Source organism: Saccostrea echinata, unplaced genomic scaffold (genome assembly GCF_033153115.1).
Source record: "Saccostrea echinata isolate AGI-Se365-2 ecotype Australia unplaced genomic scaffold, CSIRO_AGI_Sech_v1 ptg000086l, whole genome shotgun sequence".
Taxonomy (NCBI): Eukaryota; Metazoa; Mollusca; class Bivalvia; order Ostreida; family Ostreidae; genus Saccostrea; species Saccostrea echinata.
In genome coordinates, this window is record NW_026889835.1 from 2624057 (window position 1) to 2651565 (window position 27509).

A 27509-nucleotide genomic window follows, 5' to 3' on the forward strand; every position below is an offset into this window, starting at 1 on the left:
ACTGTATGACAAACAAGATGACTTCATGCATCTTTTCCATCAACTTTCCTTATTTATGTAGTAATATTCCACTATGACCTGCAAATGGTGTTTATGTCTCCCAACTTATTTGATAAACAAAAGCCTGCTCTGAGCTGCAGAAGTACAGCTCTCTGGTTGAGAAAATTTGGTCAGACATACCAGAGAGCTACATGCAGATCCAAGGATTGTAAAAAACCTTTGATTTATGGTGCTGCTTTTATGTCAAGCTATGGGTATTATTTCTTGCATTATACATGTTTCCACCACTAAAAGCATGGTATCCGTTTATTAACAATATATTTCACTCCCAATCTTGTTACTTTATTAACATTTCTAAGGACCCAAACAGCTCTATGTGGCTTTTGAATGTCGGTTTCAAAAACTTTGCATTCCGACAACAATGTTGAAGTCATGCTGTCTGGGACCATTGAAAGGTAAATAAAATTTCAAGATTATGAGTAGAATATACGGTTAATTTACAGAAACCATGCTTTTGGCAGGGGAATGCATATAATACAAGAAATAATACCAGAACCGTGTGACAAAAAAAGCAGCAGTGAAAATCGAAGGTTTTAACAATGCTTGGATCTGTAGCTCTGGTTTGTCTGTCCAAATTTTCTCGATCAAAGAGCTACATTTTTTAAACCAAGGCAGGCTTCTTATAAACAAAATATGATCAACAGTGTAAACATTTTTAAAGTGTATGGCATATATTCTATATCTGTTGGCTTGATATGTAAAGAAATCATCTAATAAATAAATATTTCATATTCAAATACTTCTGCATTGTCTGCACATTGAATATTTTAAGAAATATTAGAAAGTAAATCATATTGCAAGAAAGTTTCACAGATTGAACAGGCATGTACACATATTTTCTTTCTTTCTTTTTTTTTTTAAAAAGGAACTTTTTCATAAAATATAAATAAGACACATTCATCAAATTAATAACTGACTTGAGACAAAGTATTTACTGAAATAGATTGAACAGCAGGTAGTAACTCCCTATTCATATATTCTTCTGAAAATGTGGATGAGCTATTGACATATCACAATGAAACATATAACAATAAAAACCAAAATGTTTGTGTCTACCGCACACTGCAATTGTACATGTATAATGATTCAATTCAAAGCTTATTCAAGTATCAACAGGTCAGATTTAAGCAATACAGCATTACCAGAATGTAGCTTTATGGAAAGTAAGAGTATTGCAATTTCAAACAATTTTTTTTTTCAACTGTCTTTGCCTTTGATTTTTTTTTTTTTTTGGTAATGAAATAAATAACTCAAATGTATTCAAATATAAGAAATATTGAGGAATAACCTCCTAAGTTCTCAAGAATTTTTTTTAAGGATTGGAGCTGCACTAAAGGAGTTATTTTATGCTGTAAATATAAATTTGAAATGGTAAATTGTGACAGCAATATTTAATTCTGCAAAATAAAATTTAGGATGAAAAAAATAAAGGCTACAAATTATGACCAAAATAGAAAATTAAATTTTTTGCTCATATGCATAACACGGCTACAATACTAGGGAGGTATTATATCAAACACATTTCAATGTAAGTATATCTAAAAGAATTACAAAAATACATAACAGACATTGATGCTGTTCATAGAAAAGAAAATGTCAACCCAATTTTTTTCAGTTTTCAAAATGTTGTAATAATATCCCCTAAAATCAGATGACAATCAAAATTAACTGTATTCCAAATTACACTAAATTATATGCATTAGCACTTTTTGGGAAGATAAAAAACAATATAGTCTGTGTCTACAAATATATTCTTACATTAAAAAAACACACACAAACAAAAATTACAGGGTAAAATTACCTTTTTCAAAAAATCTTCATTAAAAAAAATTATGTGAGGTGAATAATTCTGTACAACTGATTTTTTTTTTTTGGTGACTGCAAATTTACTAATATATATGCACCATACTATATGTATATGTACATTTATTTCTAATTGCACTGAAACTATACTGGTATACATCTACAAAGCCTTCATGGCACATTACAACCAAATTGCACACATCATTACACTGACAGGATGATAGAATGTCTAAGTATCATGAAGTATTACATAAAAAATATAACTCTCTATAATTTTGGCTGCAATCTATTTTCAGCATAAATTACCCTTGCATGATATGTATTATGAAACACATATGAAGATTGGTGATGAGCAATTTAACAAAACAGAGCAACAACAAATATAAAATGACTATATTAAAGTGTTTGAGAAATATTTGTTCATGTTGCACTTGATCTATACAAAATTACAACACTGCACCTTCAACATTATGGTCTGTAACATTAATGACAATATCAACAAAAGATTGTCAGAACAGTACAAGATCGTAATCAGCAAAAATAAAATGAAAATTTTCATAATAGCTAACAAAAACAAGACAATCAAGCATCAAGTAAAATTAGGTAATATACAAAATACATTTTAATTCCTAAAATATATTTACTAGAAAATAAACTATAATATTGTCTAACTGCATCAATCAACTTTTGTGTGACCATTTGAGTGACCATTTATGCCATTGCTTTGGTGCACACTGCCATTTTTTGTGACTCCATTTTGAATTTGGTCAGTCTTTTTATGGCTGGCTCTGGCCTTCTTGATATATGCTTGTACATAAAAGTTTCCAAATAGAACCATCATAGAGATCATGTAGCTACTAAGAAGTATGTGACTCCAGAGTGGAAAGTCACACCCTGTAATGGTGGTCTGGATAGTGTGGAAAAATATCAGCACAAATTGAATCTGAAATGAAGAACAGTTGGCTGAAAAATAGCTTCCTTAAGTTATTTTAATTTCCTGTTAAATTACAAGACATGTTTGGGAAACACTGATGCCCACATATGGTTCCTTGTGGCAAAGGTTAAAGTTTCTCAAATACAAGTTAATCTCAAGTTCAAGGTCTAGAGATAAAAAATTTTGATACCTTAAGAAAGGTTTTATCAAAAAAAAAATATACCTCTGAAGAACAAGAGGCCTCGAAGCAACCATTCAGAAATTACAGTCAAGGTAAAAACTTTCAAAAGTAGGTGAAACTCCAAGGTCAAGGTCAAAAGTTGGCACCCAGGTGAAGGTCTTGTCACAACGAATACACATGGGAAATATAAAAGCCAAAGCTCCAAACATTCAAAATTTACGGCCAAGATTAAGTTTTTTAAAAGTAGGTCATATTCCAAGGTCAACATTGTTGGTCTCCAAAAAAGTTCTTGTTACAGAGAAAACACATTTGAAATATGAAAGCCCTAGCACCAACCATTCAAAACTTATGGCTGAGTTGAAGTTTTAAAAAAAAAAAAAAAAAAAAAAGGAAGACCAAAATCCAAGATCAAGGTAAAAAAGTCAAAAATATTTGAACCCAAGGAAAGGTTTTGTCACAAGAAATACATATGAGAAGTACAAAAACACTCACACCAACTGTTCAAAAGTTATGACCAAGGTTAAAGTTTGGTAAAATTTTTTAAGAGTGGGTCAAACTCCAAGGTCAAGAGGTTAAATATGTTGGTACCCAAAAAAAGGTCTTTTCACAAGGAATACACATGTCAAGTATGAAAGCCCTATCTCCAACAGATCAAAATTATGGGCAAGGTTTAAGTTTTTGTGGACAGACAAACAGATGGAGGGACAGAGCAAAAACTATAATTATGCCCCAAAGCTTTGATTACATGGGCATAAAAAAATAATTACTTATAAAATAAATTTTATGCATGCTAATAATTTGAGATGAACTACTCCCTAAACTTACCAGCTGTAATCTAGTTATGTATTTTTTCCACCATAACTTCCCTCTCATAGACGGAATGGCTGCTAGTGCATAGTATGCATACATAATGATGTGTACAAATGCATTCAGTGAACTACAAAACCAAGCTGAAAACAAAGTGAGACTCATATTGAGGAATCATCAGATTGATAAAGCAGAATGCACATAAAATAAACATGTGTTTATCAATATCAGTGATCAGATCAACTGAGAATATATACTAAAACAAGCACACACAAAAAAAAACTTAAAATCATTGAAAAAATAATAGGCATGCAAAACTCACTCTCAGTACTAAGAAATAAACAGAAATTCTTTGATAAAACAGTGTACATGTATATAATCATTTTATTTTTTCATAATTGGGAACCTCCCTCATAAATCTTTAAACTCACTTTTTTTCTACTGTTGTTATTAACCTTCAATATTGAAGTAAATTGATAGGGCATAATACTGTAGATTCCTAAATATACGCGAGAAATAAATTATCGCGTAATTACGCGAGAAGCACCACTCGCGAAATAAAATTACTCGCATTTATTTTTATGGTGCTATAATGTATGTAAAATATCTAGATAAATCACCCATTCGCGAATTATTATTCTCGCAATTTGACGTCCTTGGGCCATTTCGTGATATTAAGTACTCGCGTAAAATAAGGAATCTACAGTAAAAAGCATATGTGTACTGCATGATAATACTAATTAAAATATTCTGTGTTTATCATTCATTTTAATTATTTACTTATCTATTTATCCATTTCATTAGTTTTTCTCATTTGTTTTTGAGTTTTGAGGGTTTTAGAGTGAATTTAAGGCTACTGACAATTTATCCCCAGAATACTAAATATCATAGATACTGCACACAATACAGTTGATAATTATGCCAATTTGTATACTCTTACACTTTTTAAAAATCCATTTCAGAAACTCTCTGTGATAGTATTTACTGTTAAACATACAAGCTGTGGATTATAAATATTGAAGTCTTTGGATAACTTGGTAAACAATGTTATGTTCTTGTAATTTTACATAGAGCAGCAATTCACAAAATTGTGTAATGATATTATGATATCTATAATTCTATGTCAAAGATAGCATTTTTATCATTAAGACCTCCCCTTGCCTTTTTTTTAATTCATAAATCTGTACTTCACTGCATATTGTATGCATAGTTAAGCAACTTTCATTTTTTTTTTCTTGAAATATGTTTCTGAAAATAAATTCCCCTGCCCTTGATGTTCCTAATTTACAAATGATGCATGAGCTTGAAATACACCCAACATGAGTATTTGAATCTGATTTAAGTTGTCTTAAAATGACATCTTTTTTTGTAATGGGTTCAAAATGATGGCCAAATGTCCCCAATTTTCAATGAGGTTTAGGAACGAGTTGGTTGATGAGACAATTATGCATGCTGGTTTTTCTTCGACTCTTGTTTTTTTTGTTTTCTTTTTCACACAATCAAACCACTGAAGTAATGTGGTAATAAATATGATAGAAATGCTCTCAGCAAAACATTAGACTCCTTCAAGAATCTTATGTATTAATCTGAAATATGTGACAGTATTTAGAGTCATTTATCCCCCAATCTGTGGATATTCATGGCTTATGAAAACAACTTGGACAGAAACTGTGCATCCATAAATCTATCACTTGTGGGACTAGCATGCCTACATTATAAATGTTTGAATCTAAGTCTACTTACATTGGCCTCCTGGTATATAGGTGGTGACCCACCAGTATATATTAACTATGGAACTATGGTGGTACACATGTAAAAAGGTTATCTGGTCCTGTTTCTTTCTGAGAACCATTAGAACTGAGTCTCCTAACTCCACAATCTTTGACACGAAAAACATGTGTATTATTTTAGCCATCTGAAAAAAAACAAAAAACATTATCCATAGAGAATTAACTTACTCCAACTGTTTCATGGGTTATGTCATGTTTCACAATTCACACTTTTTTATTGGGGGGGGGGGGTCCTTTGGTTTTTTTTTTTCCATCTATAATTCTGTCTGGATCTTAACTCTTGAGCATTTCAGTGGAATGGGTATAAACTTTATCATATTGTTGCTATAAATGACCTTAAAGCATGTCCTGATCTTGACTTAAGGTCATATCCTAAAACCCAAGGTCAATGAGCAATGAGAGAAGTGAAATGGTGTCTGGGCTGTATTCTGGGATCCTTGACCAGAATGTATTCAACTTGAGTATGTTGTTGCAGATGATGACCCCAGGTATATCATGGTTTAGCATCAAGGTCATATTTTGAAGGTTAAGGTTGGTGACTAATGAGATAGTGAAATGTGTCCAAGCCATACTTTGGAACCTATGACTAGAATTAATTCACAGCAGAATATCTTGTTGCTGATGATGTGATCAAGTGTCATGGCATTGATGCAAGGTAATATCTCAAAGGTTAAAAAATCTTTATTCTCTCATTAACATGGGATTTAGGTGAATGGCATATGTGTCAGGTATAAGCTTTTTCTATGTTTCTTTATCATGGTCTGATATGGTTCTGGCACAGATTTAAGATTTCCTCCTGTGAATGTATCCATATGACCATAATTCAAAGTCATAATCTTTACATTCTAAAAAAAAAAAAAATTGTGTCAAGTATGCACACATGATCAATATCCATTCCCCCAACAATATCATGACCCTGTACTTTTCTGAAATTAATAGATGAACTTGAAGCACTATCAAACTAGAGGTACTGTGAAACTCACAAATTGATAACCCCCCCACCCCCTGCATTTTTTTTTTAAAAGTGCCCTTTCAAATTCTGTAAATTGACCTTGAACTTGCCAAAACTACCTTGGTTGAAAAAATAACACATCACCTTGTCATAAGTAATCTTTTAGTGAAATATGGACATCGAATATTTCTCCATTAGAAAATTCTAAACCTGTCGTTACTTTTTACTTTTTAAACCAATGACCTTGAATTTGCCACAATGAGCTTGGGTCAATGTTATGACAAACCTTCAAGTCATAAACAATCTTTGTACAAAGTATGAGCTTCTAATGATTCTCCATTACAAAGTTATAGCCCGGATAAGAATTCTATACTTTCTGCCATTGACCTTGAACTTGCCCAAATAACATTTGGGGAAGGTCTGGACAAACCCTCAGGTCTTAAAAAATCTTTGTTCCAATAATGAGCTTCCAATGATTCTCCATTTCAAAGTTATAGCCCAGAAGAATTTTATACTTTTTTTCTGTCAGTGATCTTGAACTTACTGGAATGATTAGAGTGAAGGTCATGACACACCCTCTGATCATAAATAATCTCTGCACCAAGTATGAGCTTCCAATGATTCTGCATTGCTTAGTTATAACCCAGACAAAAATTAATACCTTTTCTGCCTTTGACACTGAACTTGCCTAATTGACCTTAAGTCAAGGTCATGACACTCCCTCTACTCATGAACACTCTCTGTACTAAGTATGACCTTCCAATTGTTCTCCATTATAAAGTTATAGCCAGGAGAAGAATTTTGTACTTTTTCTGTCAGATATCTTGAACTTGCCAGAGTGACCTTGGGTCAAGGTCAAGACATCTGTATCAAGTATGGAGTTTCCAATGATTCTCTATTACAGAGATATAAGCCCAGAGAGAATTTTCTACTTTTTTCAGCTATTACCTTGAAATTGCCGGAATGACCTTGGGCCAAGGTTTTGACACATCCTCAGTCATAAGCACTCTCTGTACCAAGTATGAGCTTGCAATGATTCTTCATTACAAAGTTATAGTCCAAACAAGATTGCATGTAGAGACAAATGGACAGACCAACCGACAAGGTTATTCCTTTATGTCCCCTCCCAACTTTATTTGTGGGGGGTATAATCACAGGAACTAGATATCATAGAGATGGTGGCCATCTCAAAGGGCCCCACTTTCGGCAACAAACATGAAAATGTAAGGTAGCTGAAAAGGGTTTATTTTAAAGAGGAACATTTGTGTTGGCTGACTGGACTTAAGGGAAAGAAATTATGCACCGAACAAAGATTTTAAACAGAGAGGCTATTTTTGATCTTGACCCTTGACCTAGAAACTTTGTTCAAGGTCACTATACATCCATTGTCCAGTGGCACTCTGTGAGTGAAGTATGAGCCACGTTGGACCAAGGAGAGAGAAGATATGCTCTGGACAAGGATTTTTCACATAATTCTGCTATGACCTTAACCTTAGACCTAGAAACATGGTTCAAAGTCACTGCACACCCTTTACCCAAAGACACTCTGTGGGTGAAGTATGAGCCAGATTGGGCCAAGGAGAGAGAAGATATGCTTCAGACAAGAGATCTTGGACGGACAGACTGATCACTATTGGGCGCTTGCAGAGCGGGGCCCTAATAAATTTCCAATGTTTCTTTGTAACTGTGCTTCTCAGCCACAGCTTGCATTGACAAATAGACAAAATTATTCTTACAGGTGAAAAGGACCTGATCACCTACTTCAAGCATATTTACTGGAAATGTGAATTGTGTGTCAAAGTCAATTTGTATGGCAACAATTTTGAGTCAACATGATAAATGGTACATATATTTCTCTACCTAGGTACAGCTGTACCACGTATTTACCAAATAAGGTTAAATGAGACTGATAAACACAATACTTGTACTTGTAATTCACACTGGTAACCTTCAAACTAGGTAACACATTTCTATCTGACTTAATTTGCACATATTTTTTTGGAATTGGGACTTGTGATAATCATGTAAAGGGTGGAATGAAGTCAAAGTGCATTATTGATCTAATAAATCACCCCATAGTTCAAAGTCCAACACGCATACCAGGAGAATAAAAAATGTCATAAATGCATTAATACACCTTTATCTACTCGCCAAGACACCTGTTTTAAAAGTCTCTTTTTACCTACCCTCTCTTCCTTTGGGTTTTTGGGGGTGTCTTGGTTATACACACAACACAAAAATCCATTTTCTTTCCAATAATCTGCGTAGATTGCACTGGCCATAATCTACAAAAACAATCAACATTCTGAACATAGTTTAAATTCTTTGAAAATTTTATTTCAAACAATGCAGAGAACATTTGCATTTTACTGAAGTTAAAATATTTTTAAAATAAAAACCTAGGTAACTCCACTGTTTGAAAAACAAAGTGTAGCTAATATGCACCAAGTCTAATAATTGACTGAGCTAGGTGCCTACAATGTAGCTTGTCATGGTCTCCATTGATATGCATATGCAATCATTTTTCAGTTTCATAATAAAAGTTGATACATGTATAGATCTTGTAATGTCATCAATGATACATGTATTGTTTAATAGCTTACCTCCACAAACATATATGTGGACCATATTACAAGAATACTATTGTACACCACAAGAAATCGTGGAAAGCTGTAGGCAGGGCGGTTTCTCATAAAGCGCGGCCCAATAACAGTCACAAATAAAATATACACAATAGTTACTATCCAGATATATACAGGGTTATCGTACAACATGAAAAGGTCCTTTGTCCTCGGATCTGAAAAAAAAAATTGAATACTCATGCAATGCACTTTTATTGAACATTGAGTTAACTATCTATTTATGAGGGAATGCATCATTTAATTATCAGCTTTTATGAAAGTGTCAAGATGTCAGGAGAGCTTGCATCTTCAGCTATATTTTGTTAAGAAACCCTTTTCATATTACAAACTTCACTGCTGATAATTTTCATTTTTTAATCATTATAAAGACTACTTTCCAATCCATTTAACAATTTAATCCATTTAAGTTAATACATATATTTTATTGTTTAATTTATGTACCAAAGTTTAGATAGTGATATTTGTAATGTAAATTTAAAAAGACTAACACAGTATTCATGTTACAAAGATTAAAATTAAACTAAATTTAAATAACCTACATTCATATATATATATATCCTAGTGCTTTACATTTCCCCAGTTATCACCACCCAATAAGCTAATATAGGTCAAATTCTAGCATGTCACCAACATGAGAATTATGACGTGAAAAGTCAAGGCCACATTCTTACAGGAGAAAAACTGAAAATTAGATGGCACCTTCACCTTAGATGCTGTGGTCAATAAGTAGTACACACTACGGCTGTAATGGGACTACAATTTTTTAGATATAATTTATCTTGAGAAGTTTTATCTTTATTTTACCAAGTGTATCTGACCTTATTTGTCTATTTTTAACTTACAGCGCAGAGTACTGATTTAATATTTTGCATGATGCGGCAATTGTCCTACCTCTTGTGGCCTTGCCCTCTTCATAGAGACGCAACACATCCTTCACAATAGGGACTTTCTCCATTGCTAGAAAGAGTACAGTACATATGTATGTATGTATATATTAATACATGTATATAAATCATTAATTGGACTAGTGAAATTAAAGGACAAATGCTCTTTGTATATACATGTACATATTTTCCAATTATTACCTTTCCATGTCAGTAAACATGCTATAATATTTATTTTTGTTTTACATACACTTGTGACATATCAACAGCTTGTTTTTTGAGTACCCTCTTAAAGGACTGCAGCACGAGACAGTAAATTCAAACCAGGATTTTTTTCCCATCAAGATGAAGACAGACAATTTCCTACCACCGATAGATGTATACGGCACATCTAACACAGTTCAAAGAAACATGATTATCCCATTAGTATCTCTCATTAGCTTGTTCAGATGGTAAATCTTCATGTCAGTGATTGATAATACCAGGTTTTTGTTTTCTAACCTTTTAGCATTTCACCATTCAACATGAACTCTTCAATCAGATATCATCAGATGTTCCTATTATATGATCAAACACTCTATATTTCAGCTTGATTCCTCCTAACTAAGATACCTTTAGATACCCCGATGAACTGATCAGGGTGAGGGGATCTTGGTAAAAGTTTGCAATGAGCTAGAAGTTTACCTGAACGTGTATTGCCCTAAGCAGGTTATCATGACCTAAACATGGGGGCAATGATAAATAGAAATCTGAGGTTACTCCACATATAAAGAGTATAATACCAGGTAATACAACATCAAAAAATTTGCATGCCAGGCCATTTTAAAGCAAATCATATTATTTAGTTGATAATGTCAAAAAGTCCAATATACACAAATCCCTTAAACTTTGTAACCAATATTATATACTTATATTTCTGAGTTTATCTGTCATCAAAGTACAGCACAATGTTTCTGTATTCAGCATCAGCACTTAGTACCCTCTTGTGTATCTCCTTACATGTATATATACCACTGACCATGGAAAGATTTAAGGCATGTTATCTTTCAATAACTATTACAACCTAATGTATGTATTACATCCTAGTATGAATTAAAAATAATAAGCCCATTATAATGTACGTTGAGTCACAAACGAAAATGAGTAGCAAAAGCAAAATTGTGAATATTCCAACGTCACAACACAGAAAAAAATACTTTTTAAAAAATGTACTTGATCCTTTGTAATTATCTCACTGTAAGATTATCTTATAAACTAGAGTAGGCATCTTGGGGCTGGCTTGCTTTTGCATGTAATAAAATGTACTTCTACACTGTATATGGGTATATTTGCCTTTGACAGCTGACATAGTGCCATAATCAGTCACTGATATAAGATGATGGATGATTTTAACTCATCTTATGCAAAATGATTTACCTCTATTATATGAACCATGGAAATTAATATTTACATTTTCTGATATAAGCACATGATAAACCAATGTATTTAAGCTTATTCTGATATTCAGGATATCAAGGGTGTGATTTGTCAACTACAAAAACCTTAAATTAAATGAATCAGTGCATGTTCACAATAAGCTTATGGCATTTTACATGACTGTATATATATTGGAGCACATGAACAGCTTTGTTGTTCATGGGAGATACCATTTATGTTCCGATGTTTATTTACCACCATAACCCCCCGAACCTTGAGTTTGTTTTCTAATAATTTGAGTTAATATTGTTCATGAAGTCCTCCCATTTCGATCATGCAATTTTCACTTAATTTAATCATTGTAGTAATACTATATGATCTCACCACTCAGAGTAAAATTTACCAATAGGTGTCCGATAAGGTACTTTGATAGGAGGAAGAGGCTAATTTTATAGGTCACTTTTGAGCTTTAATTGATTTTAATCGAAAATATATTACTCTATTAGAAGGTTTATGCAGCTCAATTCTTTTATTTTTTTCCATGTTATTTATAAACTTTTCATGTTAGCATTGTTTTGCAAAGGTTCGACACGTCTCCTGAGAGAATGACTGTGGCTAGTTTTTAAGAAATATTCCCGGAAACAGGCGTAAGGCCAGCATGGTCAACGACCAGTAAATGACATGTGCATATTTACAAGACAGAGTGCTGAATACAAGCGGGCGCTTCCACTTGTTTGGTGTAAATTTTACACTGATGTGGGTCCGTGGAGTTCCGTTAAATTGCTACTTAATATATATTCAACTGACTTACCTGCTAAAAGACTCGCTGTTGTCTGTTTCTAAGTCCTTTCACTGTTGCGGTAACCAAACATGCTTATCAAGCGTGCTTTCCCTTTATATCATGTGAATGTTATCAACCAATCAGAATACCGGACATTAACATGCACAAGTATATATAACTCTAGCAAATTCCGAAATCATAGGCCGGAAAAAACGTTTCACATCAAGTAAAAAAAAAGTAATTATTCCAAAGTTTTGTCTTGCTCTGGCATATTAGCGCTAAATAGGTCATTTTGACAAGCATTCAACTGTTCAAGTGTTTTGAACCAGACATATCTCTGATTTCAACATATTCGACATATTGATAATTTGATGTTGCAATTCTCTCTCTTTCTCTCTCATTATTTTTTTTTAGTTTACATATTAAATTTTAAACTTATTTCGATAGTAAATAGACCCCTTAATGCTTAAAGCAAATTTATATAATCTATGCATTCATCGGATTTTTGAAGGGTCAGTGCGGCAATTGTGACGTCACAAAAGATACGTTAACTAGTACGTCATATGACGTCATTTGGAGTAAATGAGTTTAGATCGTCTTTTTGGTGCTAGATCCATTATGACATCATAATTAATTTAATGAACATTACCTTTTCCCGTACTTTCTCCAAGACTGTCTCATGCATGTATAGTGAAGTTAAACAACTGTGATAGTGGGAATGCAACTATTTTGAAGGAAATCAAAAATCCGAAGAAATCTAAATAGTACAATATCTTGATGAAATGTGTCTGAATCAAAGATCTGTTAAAAATTGTGTGTAAATTTTGTAATGTCTATCATGAAATGACGTGCATTCCCTTTCATAATTATTTGTTAATTATTCATAATGGTTGATGTATAATAATAATGTTTAAAAAATATATTATCTTTTTAACTAAAAATAAATTACATTTTTTGATAAATATTCACTTTGTAAATCTAAACGTAACCCCCAAACAATCATTTAATAATTAAATCCTGTGTAAGTGCAAAAAGGTCAACAAAAGAAGTATTGATTTATATATATAGTGTCTCTCATTCGTTTGTGGGGAAAGGAATATATTTTAATCACTTTTTGTAATTATTTTGGTATGTTATTCATCATAATAAAGATTGAAAACATTCTGACAAAGACTTTTGAGAAATATTTACAAATTTAGGTGGTAAATGGACTCAAAAAATATTGAGCACATTTGCCTATATTCGTTGAAATGTGCACTTAATCTTTGCTGTCAATTGAATAAAAAAGAATTAATTCTTGAATAACATTGCTTAATACGGCTCAGTTAATAAAGTCTATAAACGACGATGTTTGAAGAAGTATTTTTGTGATTTTCTATATTCTCTTTATGACCAGTAACCCTAAAAATGGCTGAAAATATGTAGTCACAGTGTAAAATTATCTTTATCTTCAGTTAAATCTTATTCGCATTCGTCAGTGACAGAATCGAATTTTTCCGCAGTGCGGGTAAAGGAAATTTACATATGATACATGGTATGTCAAAAAAAAAAGAATTGTAAAACAAAACATTTATTGACTGTGTTCTGGGGCAGAATGTGTTTTGTCGACCACTCGAACCAAATTATTTGCCTTTGGCCTAACGGCCTCAGGCAAACAGTTTGGTTCTTGGGTCCGAAAAGAAAAACGCATGTTGCCCTCGAACCCAGTCAATAAATGTGTATCAATTATTGTGTTCGAATATAGCTCTTTTTCATTATACATGTAAAATTGCATATTAGGGATCAGAGGTTGCAAAATATGCAATATATTGGAAAACAGCTTAATTTGGCCATATTAAAAAAATGATTAAGAAATTACGTTATTTCCAACAGATATGCAGATTCATAGGACCAAAAAGCACAAGCACTTGGGGTATGGACCCCCTTTCCATTTTTTTCTTTTTAAATCTGGGATCTAGTCACCCTTTTCCCTATTCTAATATGCAATATATGTAATCGATAATGTAACCATTTTGTCGCCGTAAGCTGTTTTATGTATCAGTCGAAAACGATATATTTAAAAAAATATGACATATATATTTATATTTCACCATGTCCGTAGGTACCAGATGAGGGGGGGGGGGGGGGGCACTGGGTGACTGTTTCCAGCCTTTAATACTTGCGATCATATAGTATACAATAGGAAACAAAGCTAAAGAACGTCACTCTGTTGACCTTTCTTTGGTCTTTTTGCTTGTCAATGAACTTTCGTTTAATTGCCCCCACACCATCCCACCCAAAAAGCTAAAACTGATTTTTCTTTCTACTGAGCCGTTCACCGAATATATTATCATTCTTTAGAGTAACATGAATACTGATATATGTTCAACTCGAAATGGTCAATTTCATGTAGCTTTAGCCCTTGTGTATTATTAAGACTCTCCATACCTAATTCACCTCAAAGTTAAAAAAAAAAATGACTTTTTTGTTGGTATCGTTATTCAATGATTTCAACCCTTTCTCGTTTACTTTTCATTATACAAAATTTTTTGATGTTCTACGACTGCCAAAACATATGAAATGAAATCGGAAATGACAAGGGCATATAGTCTAATTAAAATACTATAGATGTGAAATTTGGCTATCTTTCTCTATGAAATGAAATACTTGAAAAAGAAGTAGCCCTTTCCACGATAGTTTATAAGTTGAGGTACGGATTAGATCAACCGACTGAATTTTCTTTACAAAATATACCGGTATACGTAATTTTCAACCCAAATGAAAAAGGTGGAAATAACAAACAGTGAATGACCTCAAAATTCTCAAAAGCTATACAAATTTGTGAACAAGATATAAAACACAGACCCCTGGAAACTCAAGAGATTGAATCAGATGCCTAATAGCAGTAAGCATTTCCTGTCGATCGGTCACACCCGCCGAGAGCTTTATGTATTGATCAGGTAGACGTAGTATTTTAGTACTAACAATGGCCTAACAATGGGTATGAAGAAGTAAGCAAAAATATAACTCAATGATGGATTGTATTAGCAAACTATGACATTATAACGCCAATATAAAATTTTCGAAATGCTGACTTTAAACGAGGTTGTTGAAATTCCTGTAACATCTACTTATTTGCCAGTACCCTTCCTCTCAGAGCATGCTGTTGCGTATCGAATACGTTTGGATCCATAAACACTATAAACAGGTGATAGTGGAATAATAGAAATAAATAAGAAAAGTTGATTTTTCAACACTTAATACAACCAGTCCCCGTCTTAAATACCCCCCCCCCCCCCGACTATTTGACATCATGAACGACTGCTTCTTTAATAAAAATGAAGCGAGCAAATTTTCTTTACTTCTCATTGTCATCTACATATTTACTTTTATCGGGTGTGTGTCTACCTGGTGATTCGATACACAAGAGCATGTTATATGTACGAACAAATAAGTTGATAATATAAGGGTATCAATGATCTCATGTACATTTACTATTTTGCAAATTCTATGATCGACACAATGACTTTGTTTACAAAAACAATCTGTCTTAGGTTGGTTGACTAACGTCTTTCATACAAATTGGCTGCATATTTCTCCATTTACAAGATCATGACAAAGGACAAGTGTGACCTCTCGACAGGGAAAGCTTACTCCTCGATGGCATCTGATCCCACCTCTGATGCTGTAAAAGTTTGCTCTGCTCACAGTTTGTATTGTTTAATTTAACCCTTCAACATGATTACCGTTCATTGTCTTCAATGTTCATGGAAAAGTTGAAGACATCTCGTTTATCATGCATTTTAGTTGTTAGTTGGCCATTATCGTCTCGGTAAAACACCCAAATATGAAAAAGATAGTGTGGACTCTGTGGTGTCTTTTATTTTGAGTTCACTGGGTTAAATCGATTTAACATAGGAATGAAAGTAATTATTGTAAATTGATAAAACATCGTTGATATATCCCTGTGAAAGCCTACAGCAGGATTTTTCTTGTTCTCATGTAGTAGTAGTCGAATAGTTTGCTTCTTAGGATTATAAAAAAAACATATAGGTCTGCTAATAAAGGAGGATATTATGTCCCATTAAAATTCCAACAGCCTGTTGGAAGACTTGGACTCCAAAGACTATATAGATATTGTGAAAGAGGAACTACGGCATATATCTAAATCAGAGTACCTGCTTGTAGAAGCAGACTGTTTTTTTTATAACAAAATGACTAGTCACGAGACAGGAAAATTCCCAAGTTCCATTTTTCTTGAAGAAGGTGTTTTATGATGTCAAAACACCTAATCTTTAAATTATGCACTTTCTAAGAAGAAAAAAATGGGTATGCTGTGTTGCTATCGTAGTCTGACCGTCCGTCTGTCATACTATCTTCTTCCTCAAACTCCCCTTATATTGAAAGTACTAGTATCCATTTCATCTTTCGGAATATGATAGGTGGTGTTCTATAGTCTTAGATGTGCAATAACTTTTCAGAATTTTTTATTTTCAGCCTAGGAGCTAATTGTGGGTCGTAAAACGAAGGGTTTTTTCTGTGAAAAAATAGTCCCCAGTACTTCTCTTTACATTTTATTCAATGAGCAAATCAGCGGAATATCATAGGTAGTATGATTCAGATGTGTGGTAAGGCTTCAAAATTTCAAAACCTTACGCAGTAGCCATTTCATATTTTGGATATGATTGGTAGTGTTCTGTTGATGTGCAATAAGGTTTGGGAATTTTCATTTTCACCCCTGATACACTATGTACTAATTTTGGTCGAAAAATGACATTGTCTTTTTACATTTTCCGCAGTACCAAATCAATTTGTCTAGTATGATTGGTTGTGTCCCGTAGATATGGAATAAGATTTTGAAATTTTCATTTTTCATCTAGGAACCAACTGAGGATTAAAATTTTTATTTCTAAAGACCCAATTTTTACGGCTAGGTTACCCGAGGAGAGGGAGTGGTTTTCGTAATACAGTAGTATTTATATCTATTATTTACAAGTCTACATGACCATTAAATACTATGAAAGTACCCCCCCCCCAAAAAAAAACACGAACGATCGGGGAATTATTTATTTCTCTGGACAACACTGGTGCCTATGAAAGTACCTTTTGTATTATACATGTATATTTTAAAATTCTTGTATAATCCTCTTATTCAATTAACCTTTCAATTACATATTTTACAGTGCTTACTAGTACATTTGATTTATACCATAGGTGAATAGCAAAGGAGAATAACTTCTCTCAGTAGAATACAAATTATTAGAGCCCTACCTAGCACCAAAGCACTTGACCAAGTGGTCCAAAATTACATAAATCTGGTTAAAATACCCTTGCTTGTTACATTTTTCTACTTTACCTCTTAGATGCCCAGGAACAGAGCAGCAGATTTTCAAAGAAATAATGCATTTTCACTATACATTCAATACTACCCCCCCCCCCTCCCCCACGGCAACACCAGAAACCCTAACCCAGGAACCATGAAATTCACAATTTTGGAAGAAACACACTTGCTCATCATACCTATGCACTTGGTTTATATGCTAAATACTACGGAACTGTGGTTTTTCAAAGCTAAAATGCATTTTCACTAAATATTCAACAGAGCTTTGCCTTTAAACCAAAACTCCTGACAGGGGCCATAAATTTCACAATTTTGGAAGAAGCGTCCTTGCTCATCATAACCATGCAATTAGTTTGACTGCTGAATACCCAGGGGAGAGAATATACCGGTATTTCGAGAATTTATACATTTTTCAATACCTGATCTATAGAACCTTGCCCTAACACCAAAATTCCTGACCATGAAATTCACATATTTGGAAGAAGCACCCTTGCTCATCATAACTTTGCATTTACTTTGTTTGCTTAATACTCAGGATCAGAGAAGAAGATTTGATTTTCAAGGAAATAATGCACTTTCACTATATTGTCATGTTATAAATTTAGAATTTAGTTGCAGTAAATACAAAATTTACAGCTTGATAACTATTTGTCATGTCGTAAATTTTGTATTTACTGCCACTAGGTAAATTCAAAATTTACAACATGACAATATAATTAAAAGAGGCCAACCCCACTCCACCCACCCACCACCACCGGAACCCTGACGATGAGGCCACAGATTTCACAATTTTGGAAGAAGCACTCTTGATCCATAGCATAACTATCAATTTTAAGAATATATTCGTATTCAGTAATTAAAGAAATTCTAAATACTGGTACGTTTACATGTACGCAAGTTTTATACTAAATATATCGATGAAATTGATGAGTTTGCTGACTCCTGTAATTGACATGTAAGCAAAGCTAAAGGGTTAATAACAGAACCCGCTTTTGATTAAAACTTCAGGTACAAAACCACAGAAATACTTTTTGTGATATATGACAAATGTTACTGTTAAAATATGTTTGAGTATTCTGGTGTTAAAGAGTAAATCTTCCCCCAGTAAACCTTCATCGTAAATATGGTTAGGATTTTACGTATCCCATGGGAAACATATCTATTTGTAGTATATGTGTTGATACATGTGTGAAATTTCTGATGATCAAAAATTATTAGTTAATTGTGTACAAGTCAAAAACAAAAAAAATTCAGCAGGGATGGCAGGGAGAAGAAATAAAACCTACATGTTTCAATGTCATACATATACGTATTTTGATAAGATTAACGGTTAATCGGTCGGAACGTGCTACGGATAACCGATTGGTAATTCTGTCCCTAAAAAAAATAATCAAATGTTTGTGAACATGCCTCTTTTATACATTATTACCCAGTTTTTTTTTTATGAAGACTACAACATTTCTCTACTCAACAAATTATGAGGAAAATATTGCATTATTTCCATTTAAGGAGGGATTCTTCTCATATTTCTTGTATATTTAAAAAATTAATGAAATTTTCATAGATTCAAGAAGACATTATCATTAAGTGATGGTATCAATAAGATTAGATTTGACCGTTTTATTTTAAAAGCAAGGTCAGGTCAAGGTCATTTTCTTTTTCTTGACCTTAAGAATAAAAAAACACTATTGTCAATCATGAATGCGATGCCTACTTCTATTTCAAAAGATTAAATGTTTTTCTTTCTGCATAAAAAGATATTACCATATAGGGTCTATCAGATGATACTACCAAATTGACAAAGATAATTTAACTAAAATAGATATTGGCTAATCCGAATTTCCTCTATTTTTCTTCGATTTTTAGGATATAATTAGTTATTTTTATATGCTTCGTATATTTAAATTTTTCTTATTTTCACATATGGTAAAGTAGTTATATAAAGATACAAACTGATACAAAAACAAAAAGTTTTGACCGTTTACTAATTTACGGATTTTTGGCTCAAATCTGTACTAAGAGCGGAAGCTTTTAAAAGTTTACAAAATTGTAGTTTGTTTGGAAAATCATATTTTTTGATATATTTTAAAACTTCAGTCCATTATTATTAATTTTACTTACATTTGAAATTTTCTTTTGGACTGTTTAAAAATTTTAACTAAATTCATTGTTCTATAGTAATTTTGAGAAGCAGAAGAGGAGATATTTTCATACGCCGCCATTCCGCCAAAAATATAGTCTCTGCTAGATTTCAAACTCAGTTTACGATTTCTATGTAAAGTTGTACAATTATGATGAGGAAAGAAAAATATTATCTTTTAAATCTCTTACATCTAATATATAAGACATACAAGCAAATATTCTTTGAATATTTCATCTAGTCAGAAACCAGACAAGAATCCCTCCTTAAGGTATCCGACCCATAATAGCCTCAGATTCAGTGAATCTGAATGTATAACAGATATATATTGGCTGAATACTCAGTATATGTAGACATAATCTTAGTGTCAGTATGTAAGAACGGAATGTGTCCTAATTTTTGATATTGTCCTGTCCTTGAAGAGTTATCCCCCTTTGCTTTTAATCAATAAAAATCAATTCTCAAAAAATCGTTCAGGTAAAACTTTAGTTTTCAATCGCTTTTCTATTCCTTATTATTATATAAATCTTTCCACCACAGCATTTTTTGATATTCTTAGTATCTAAATTTTTATTTTCAAAAATTTGCTTGTTCCCATAGACATCAATGCAATCTTCATTGATTAATTACTGCTTAGGTAATTATATTTTTGAAAATTTCTCTTGGGAAATCCTTTACTACTCTAAAATGCTTTGAATTAATATCAAAGTATTTAATACATTATGGATATTTAAGGTTAGAAAATCCGGTCCTAATATGGGTTGGATACCTTAATGTTGATTTTAAAACTTTTTGGCGATGGTCCATTCGGATACCCTTTTTACTATAGTCCAGGTAATTTTAAGTACCGGTAAGCAGATCAAGAATACTTAGTCTAATATAACGATTTGTATTTGTTGATTCAGATTCTTGTACATTTAAAATAAATTTTCACCGTTATCAAACCATCAAAATTAACAGGATGAAAGTATTAAATTTGTTATAATTCTGAAAACTTATCCGAATAAGGTGGGAGCAAAATATCCGCGGGGATGCTTTCCTATATATGGGGGAATGTCAATGTTTGCTATATAGTAAACTTTCCCCGGGGAAAGTATGCGGGAGGAATGCATGTTTGCTATATTATTATTCCGAGGGGAAGCTTCACTCTAGAGTAAACGTTATGGGGGAATTTGCTATGTGGAATGTTTACTATACCATGCCGGTATTATCAGGAGTGTTGCAAGGTTGTTTTCTGTCGCCTTGATTATTAATATGTTATTTAAGGCTTAGCTACTTCTTTAAACAACTTGAGTAATTGTCCATCAGCTGAAATGCATATATTAACTACATTTCCAGCGATCATGTATTTTGATGATACTCTATCATAAGGGACCGGTCAAAATTGATAGAAGCATACATGTGGGGCAAATGAAGAATGCATGGTGACAGAGATTTTTTTCATGTCTTCAAGTAATGGAGCTGCGATTTTTTTTCACTTAATGAGCAGGGGACATCAACTTTTTTCAATGAAAAAAGTCAAATAAAAAAATATTCAATCAACAAATATTTATTAATCTATACGTATTTTCTATAGTTTTTAACAGATTATGCATATTAAAGGTTCAGCAACAAACCATCAGATTAAAATTTATGAAATCTTTTAATATTTTAGGAAGGGGGGGGTATTGAAATGCATGTAGCTTAAAAAAGAATGTGATGACCCCACTTCATATTTTAACCATAAGTCACTTATAATAATTGTTACAAAATATATTAATTTTAGGAAAATTCATTGGGCAATTTTTTGTTAAGACGTTGAAAACTGCTCTTGGGGTGAAAATATTACTGCAAATTTACAATGACTACTCCCCAAAGCAACTGTGGCATTAGTACATCTATCAATAGTTTCCGATACAATTTTTATTTTCGATGAATATAAAGCATATTATTTAATATTTGGTGAAAATTTTTTAATTTGCTTCAATTTTGATACCTGTATGGCATAATTAAAAATTCACTACATAAATATCAAAATATTGAAAAACGGTGGTTACCATGGCAACCATATCTTCCTTATAACCCTGATGACCATGGTCGAAATTTTCATATTATGATACCATTAACGTAAGGCAAATTATATGTAAAAATGAGAAAAATTCATAGAGCGGATTTTTTTCATGTACCCTTGCAATCTCTTCCTTAATACCTGTACATATATCTAGTTTTTATAAGGCATTTATTCTGGTTATATGCTTGGTCCACAGTCTATGCAATGTACTACTACTACTATCCTGATCCACTTATCGTAAGTTATAAATATATAGTTCCATCTCTGTGGTAGATAATAAACACTTGCATACATTATTGTATTTACATGTAACTGTGTATTATACATAAATCTAATGTCTACATGTATATGTACATGTATTTGACAAGTATGTATTAAAGTTTGTCAACTGTAAATTGTCAGTACATGTATGAATGGATTGCATAAAGCTTTGTGGTTGAAAATTGGTTAGAAAGTTATGCATGGTTAATACCATATGTTAGACGTAGCTCTGGCAGGGGACAGTCCGAAACGGCAACCTTTTTGCAAGGCAGAGAGCATAGGACCAATGAATTTTTCAAAAGAATTCTACCATAGGGTCTTAAGATTTTTTAAATGAACTTACAAGTTACATACTTCGAGAAATTTTGAACAGTCCCTAATACAGATAGAAGCTTACAAACAGAATGCGAAGTGAATTATTGCTGCACACAGAAAAGTATGGCTCTTCAAGAAATGTTGAAAAGACATAAATAATGGTTTTCTAATAAAGGAGCAAAAAGGAGGAACAGTCGAATGTTATATTGTAATTTTTGAATTTACTGCGTTGTAGTAAATACAAAAAAATACAATATACATGTAGTTGTCATGTTGTAATTTTTTTTTATTTACTACCACCCAGTTAAATCAAAAATTACAATAAGGCACGAAGATTTATCCAGTTTCATTATTTTGATATGGTAGTAGATTTTTCTCAGTACAAGGAAAGAACGTTGTATTTCAGTGTGTAGAGTATAGTGAAAAATATGAAGTTCAGTGTTGTAACACGTAGAAATACATGTATATATTAATACTGAAATGAGTTTTTCTGACAAAATATGGTGTTTTAAGAAGCAAATTACAAATGAAAAGTTGCCAGTACGTATGCGTTGCACAATTTTTAGCTCGCCAGGACCAAAGGTTCAGGTAACCGTAAAAAAGTTTTATTCTGATTAAATTATGTTCGGCATTTGCCCTGATCTAACTAGAACATTAATTTCATTCTAATTTATGCATAGGAATATATCAGGGAAGAAGTTGAAATTCTTCCTCTTAACAACATATCCATATTTTAGCATACAGGAATACTAGAATCAATGTCTGTACTGGTTTGCGAGGTTTCTTCATATTAAAAATATTGTAAAAGGAAATGACATCTTTAAAGTTCTTCCTTTAAATGACAAATCTGTAATTTTGTGTTTGAAATGCTAGAAACATTGCGTGTATTAGTTTGTACAGATTATATCGTAAAAGGAAATTTTATGGAAAACATCTTCCAGTGGATTAAAAGTTAATCCTTCTCACGTTAGGTGGTAATGCAGATGTTATGTTCAACTTTAAGGCTGAATGAAGACTATCTACTGCAATCGAAGACAAATATATGAAAAAAAAACCCTCGTGTTAGTTAGATAGTATTAATAATTCTGCTGAATTTTTTTAAACATAACACATGAATTTTATTCACCCATTTAATTAAAACCAATTCAACAGAGATTCTATGTTTCTAACAAACTGTGACGTCATAATTTCCAGGCTGTCCTCATCATTAAGTCAAAGTAGGCGTCGTTATCCATAGAGGCGCTGACTCCGGCATAGTAGTTCAGGAACTCCTCCCATGCAATCTAATGATCGAAACAAATAAAAAGTCGTCAAAAATAGAATATAGATAGGTACCGGCGATGTAACGTTATAAGCTCTCAGAGGTTGTTTCATTTATAAGCATTTGGCATTATTTTGCCAGCATAAAGCAATCGGATGTTTGTGTTAGGTACTCACTCGGAAATTAAAAGGTCAGATGCACCAAACCAAAACAAGACAGGTACATCATACCTTATATGACTTATGCATTCCAAGGTGCATCATCCACACAATTTTTATATGCATATAGTGCAAGTATGATCCCAATAAGATTTATGATATGGGAAATGCACTTGCTGTAAATATTTGACCTTTGGACACCAAAAGGGAACAATTACACCAACGCAGGTTTTTAATGTTAACGAAATTGACATGGGGGATACTTTCGCTGAAAGAAAGGAAACTTAAATGATTTGGGAACACACATACACACACCCTCACACATACGCACCCATTGAAAGCAAATGACATGTCACTGTCAGTAAAGAAGATTGCACTGTTGTGTTTCCCATTTTGGATGACCATGAACAAATAAAGATGCTCCACGAAGTGTATATTTGAATTGATTAAGAAACATTTACCAAAGATTGAACAGGACTTCTAGCTGTTGGAAAAGATGCATGAATACTCATTTAGAAAATTTAGATTCTGTAGCATGCATCTGTAGCATAGCTGTTTAAGTTATGCACCCTAAGGTGACCGTATACAAGATTGATCAAAATGGAAATTCTAGTCACTTGGACTTGGGCCTGCTAGAAACCCTTTCCTGCATTATCCAGACGATTTACACTGAAGGCCACATGCAAAACCTTATTACATATTATTGCTACTTGGCCAATCATATGCAAAAAGCTATACGACGTAAAATATAGGAGTTAAAATAGACTGGCTTAGTCTCTACACTGTTTGAAGCCCCACGGTGCGCTTGGAGCCAAGATTAACCTTTTTTAAACGTAGGCCAGTCTCCAAGATCAATTCAGAAGGTCAAAAATGTTGGTATCCAAAGGAAAATCTTGTTACAAGTAATACACAAACGAAATATGGAAAACCTAGCACCAGCTGTTTTAAAGTTATGGCCAAGGTTCAAGTTTGGTAAAATTTTACTGAAGTGGGTCAAACTATAAGTTCAAAGTCAAGACGTTAAATATGTTGATACCCAAGGTATTGTCACAAGGAATACACATGTGAAATATGAAAGCCCTAGCTCCAACAAATAAAAAGTTATGGGCCAGGTTAAAATTTTTGCAGACAAACAGACGAACTAACAGAACAAACACTACCCCCCCCCCGAAATTTCGATTAGGGGCATAAAAATAATTCTTTGACTAATTTGGAAACTTTAAAGGAATCTTTGTCTAGAAAATGAGAGTACCCGAAGTGATCCAAATTCTGCAATATTGGAGGAGAAAGCAAGAATGCACAAACCACACTGAAAAATAAACAATGGTCACGTGACATCTACTTTTCTTAAATCATACGTTCTTTTATATTTTGTCTGTTTACTGGCAACAATGGTCATTTTGCAATTCTAAAATTGGAAAGCACACCTCGAGTTGGGATTATCAATTCTGCGAAGTTTCACCAAGATTGTCTAAGCCATCTGCGAGAACATTCTCAAACAAACTTGCAATAACAATATGTCGTTCCTACTTCTTTAGCGACATAAGTATGTACATGTATTCACTACTTTAAAATCTTTGTATTGTTCGGTGCTCACAGTACTTTTGTTCTCTTCTCTACCCTACTGGAGATCTCGGTATTTCTTTTAACTATGACGGGCTAGCCAGCACTATTTGACAAAAAAAAAACCCAGCTAATTTAGCTAATATAGCTAAAATTAGGCATTTTATAACTAAATTAGGACTGTTAAAACAAAATAAACTGATATATGAAGCTATGTTGCCCAAAAGCAAGAGAAATAGGATGATCAGTGATTAACGAAATAATTAGTTCTGAGTAACAAATCTTAAAGTAAATTTATTTCCTTACTCCAATTCGTTATCATCACCATGTAAGCTAAACACAAAAATAGTGCATGAACACTATTAGTATTTAAAGCTATCTCATTACTTGCCTTATCTTGACATTTGAAGAAAATTCAACGTACAAAGATAAGACATTTTTGTTGCATTTTTATTAATCTATTATTTACAAGTCTACCTGATCATAAAAAACTACAATTTTGGAAGAGGCACACTTGGTCATCATAAATATACACTTAGTTTATCTGCCATAATACCAAGGAGCAGAGAAAAGGATTTTCAAAGAAATAGTGCATTTCCACTAAATAATCAATAGAGCCCCGCCTTAGCACCAAAACCTCTGACCCAGGGGATTCAAATTTCATAATTGTGGAAGAGGCATCCTAGCTCATCATAACTATGCAATTAGTTTGTCTCCTAAATATTCCGGGGCAGAGAAGAAGATATTTAAAGAATTTATGAATATTCACTACTAGTATGTGATCTATTGAGCCCTCGGGCCATAAATTCAAAATTTTGGAAGAAGCACCCTTGCTTATCATGACCATGCATGTAGTTTGTTTGCATAATACCATGGAACAGAGAAGAAAGACATAATACACTTTCACTAAATAATCAATAGAGACCCTCCACAAACACCAGAACCCCTGACCCTGTGGTCACAAATGTCGCAATTTCGGAAGAGACCCCCCTTCTCGTCAAAACTATGTACCTAGTTTATCCATTAAATATACAAGGAGAGAGAAGAAGGTTTTTAAATAATTTATTAATTTTCACTATTTGATCATTAGAGACCCACCCTAACTTTCAAACCTCTGACCCTGGGGCCATGAATTTCATAATTTTGGTAGAGGACTCATTGCTTTTTTACAATCATTTCAACAGTTTGACTGCTTGATGTCCAGGAGTAAAGAAGATTTTTAAAGATATAACTAATTTTGATGGTTTTAGCCCCAACCCTCAGGCCCCCGCATGGGGGTTGGGGTGGGGGAGTGGATAGGGACCATGAAATTCACAATTTTGTTTCCCTTCATCCATAGATGATATATGCCAAAATTGGTTAAAACTGGTTCAGCAGGTCTATGGAAGAGGCTAAAAATGTTCAAATGTTAATGCACGACAAACGATTCACGTCGTCAGAAAAAAAACAAACAAACAGACCTAAATTAGGAATTGACATTAAAAATAAGTTTTTTTTAAGGATTCCCCCTTGAATTTAGCATTTATATGTCCCGCCATGAATATAGCCGGGGCATATACATGTGTCTTTCACTAATTAACAATTTACAATTGCCAATGAGAACATGACTAATTTAATAAGTCATGTACTCATTGGCAATTGTAAATTGTTAATTAGTGAAAGACACATGTAATGTTTGTCATATCAGTCTTCCACCCGTCCAACTGTTTTTCTGTCACTCTTTGCGTTTGTCAGTTTAAAAGAAACTATTTGAAAGATTTTTTTTTATCAAACTTCATATTCTGATACATATTGATGACGGCTGTTCAAATGCTTCAAGATTTTTTACCTTGACCTCACTTTTTAAGCTCAGTTTCAAAGAAACTATTGAAAATATTTTAGACAAACCTAATACGCTGATACATGTAGATAGATTGTTAGCTATTTATCTTCATCAACTTTTTTGACCTTGGCCGTTCTTTTGTCCTTGACTTCGAGTTTTATAAAATTTCAAAGAAACTATTCAAGATATTTTTTTTTATCAAATTTCATATGTTTATACATATTGATGAGAGATATTCAATTGCAACATTTTTTAACCTTGACCTTTCCTATTACCTCGCCTCACTTTTCTCAAATTTGTGTTTAGCTAAGTTTCAAAGAACAAATCGTAATATTTTTATCAAACTTCATATGCTAATACCTATTAAGG

The 27509-nt window shown here is 32.9% G+C and overlaps 1 protein-coding gene across 1 annotated transcript; it reads right to left on the bottom strand.

The window, feature by feature from the left end:
* Window positions 1-845: 845 nt before the first annotated feature.
* Window positions 846-12360, bottom strand: LOC133177120 (elongation of very long chain fatty acids protein 2-like). Its single transcript, XM_061312217.1, has 7 exons — window positions 12281-12360; window positions 10061-10126; window positions 9131-9324; window positions 8714-8812; window positions 5529-5700; window positions 3804-3928; window positions 846-2806 (listed from the first exon to the last, which is right to left on the bottom strand). Exons 2-7 carry the CDS (start codon window positions 10122-10124, stop codon window positions 2540-2542), a joined length of 921 nt encoding a protein of 306 aa, XP_061168201.1. The 5' UTR covers window positions 10125-10126; window positions 12281-12360; the 3' UTR covers window positions 846-2539.
* Window positions 12361-27509: the final 15149 nt, after the last annotated feature.

Bases quoted from the DNA above. Each gene is read 5' to 3' on its own strand.
- LOC133177120 (XM_061312217.1), bottom strand. From the start codon at position 10,124: ATGGAGAAAGTCCCTATTGTGAAGGATGTGTTGCGTCTCTATGAAGAG. The intron at 9,325-10,060 runs GTAGGACAATTG...TTTTTTTTTCAG, and splicing joins AGAGGGCAAGGCCACAAGAG to ATCCGAGGACAAAGGACCTT. The intron at 2,807-3,803 runs GTAAGTTTAGGG...TCTTCATTTCAG, and splicing joins ACATAACTAGATTACAGCTG to ATTCAATTTGTGCTGATATT.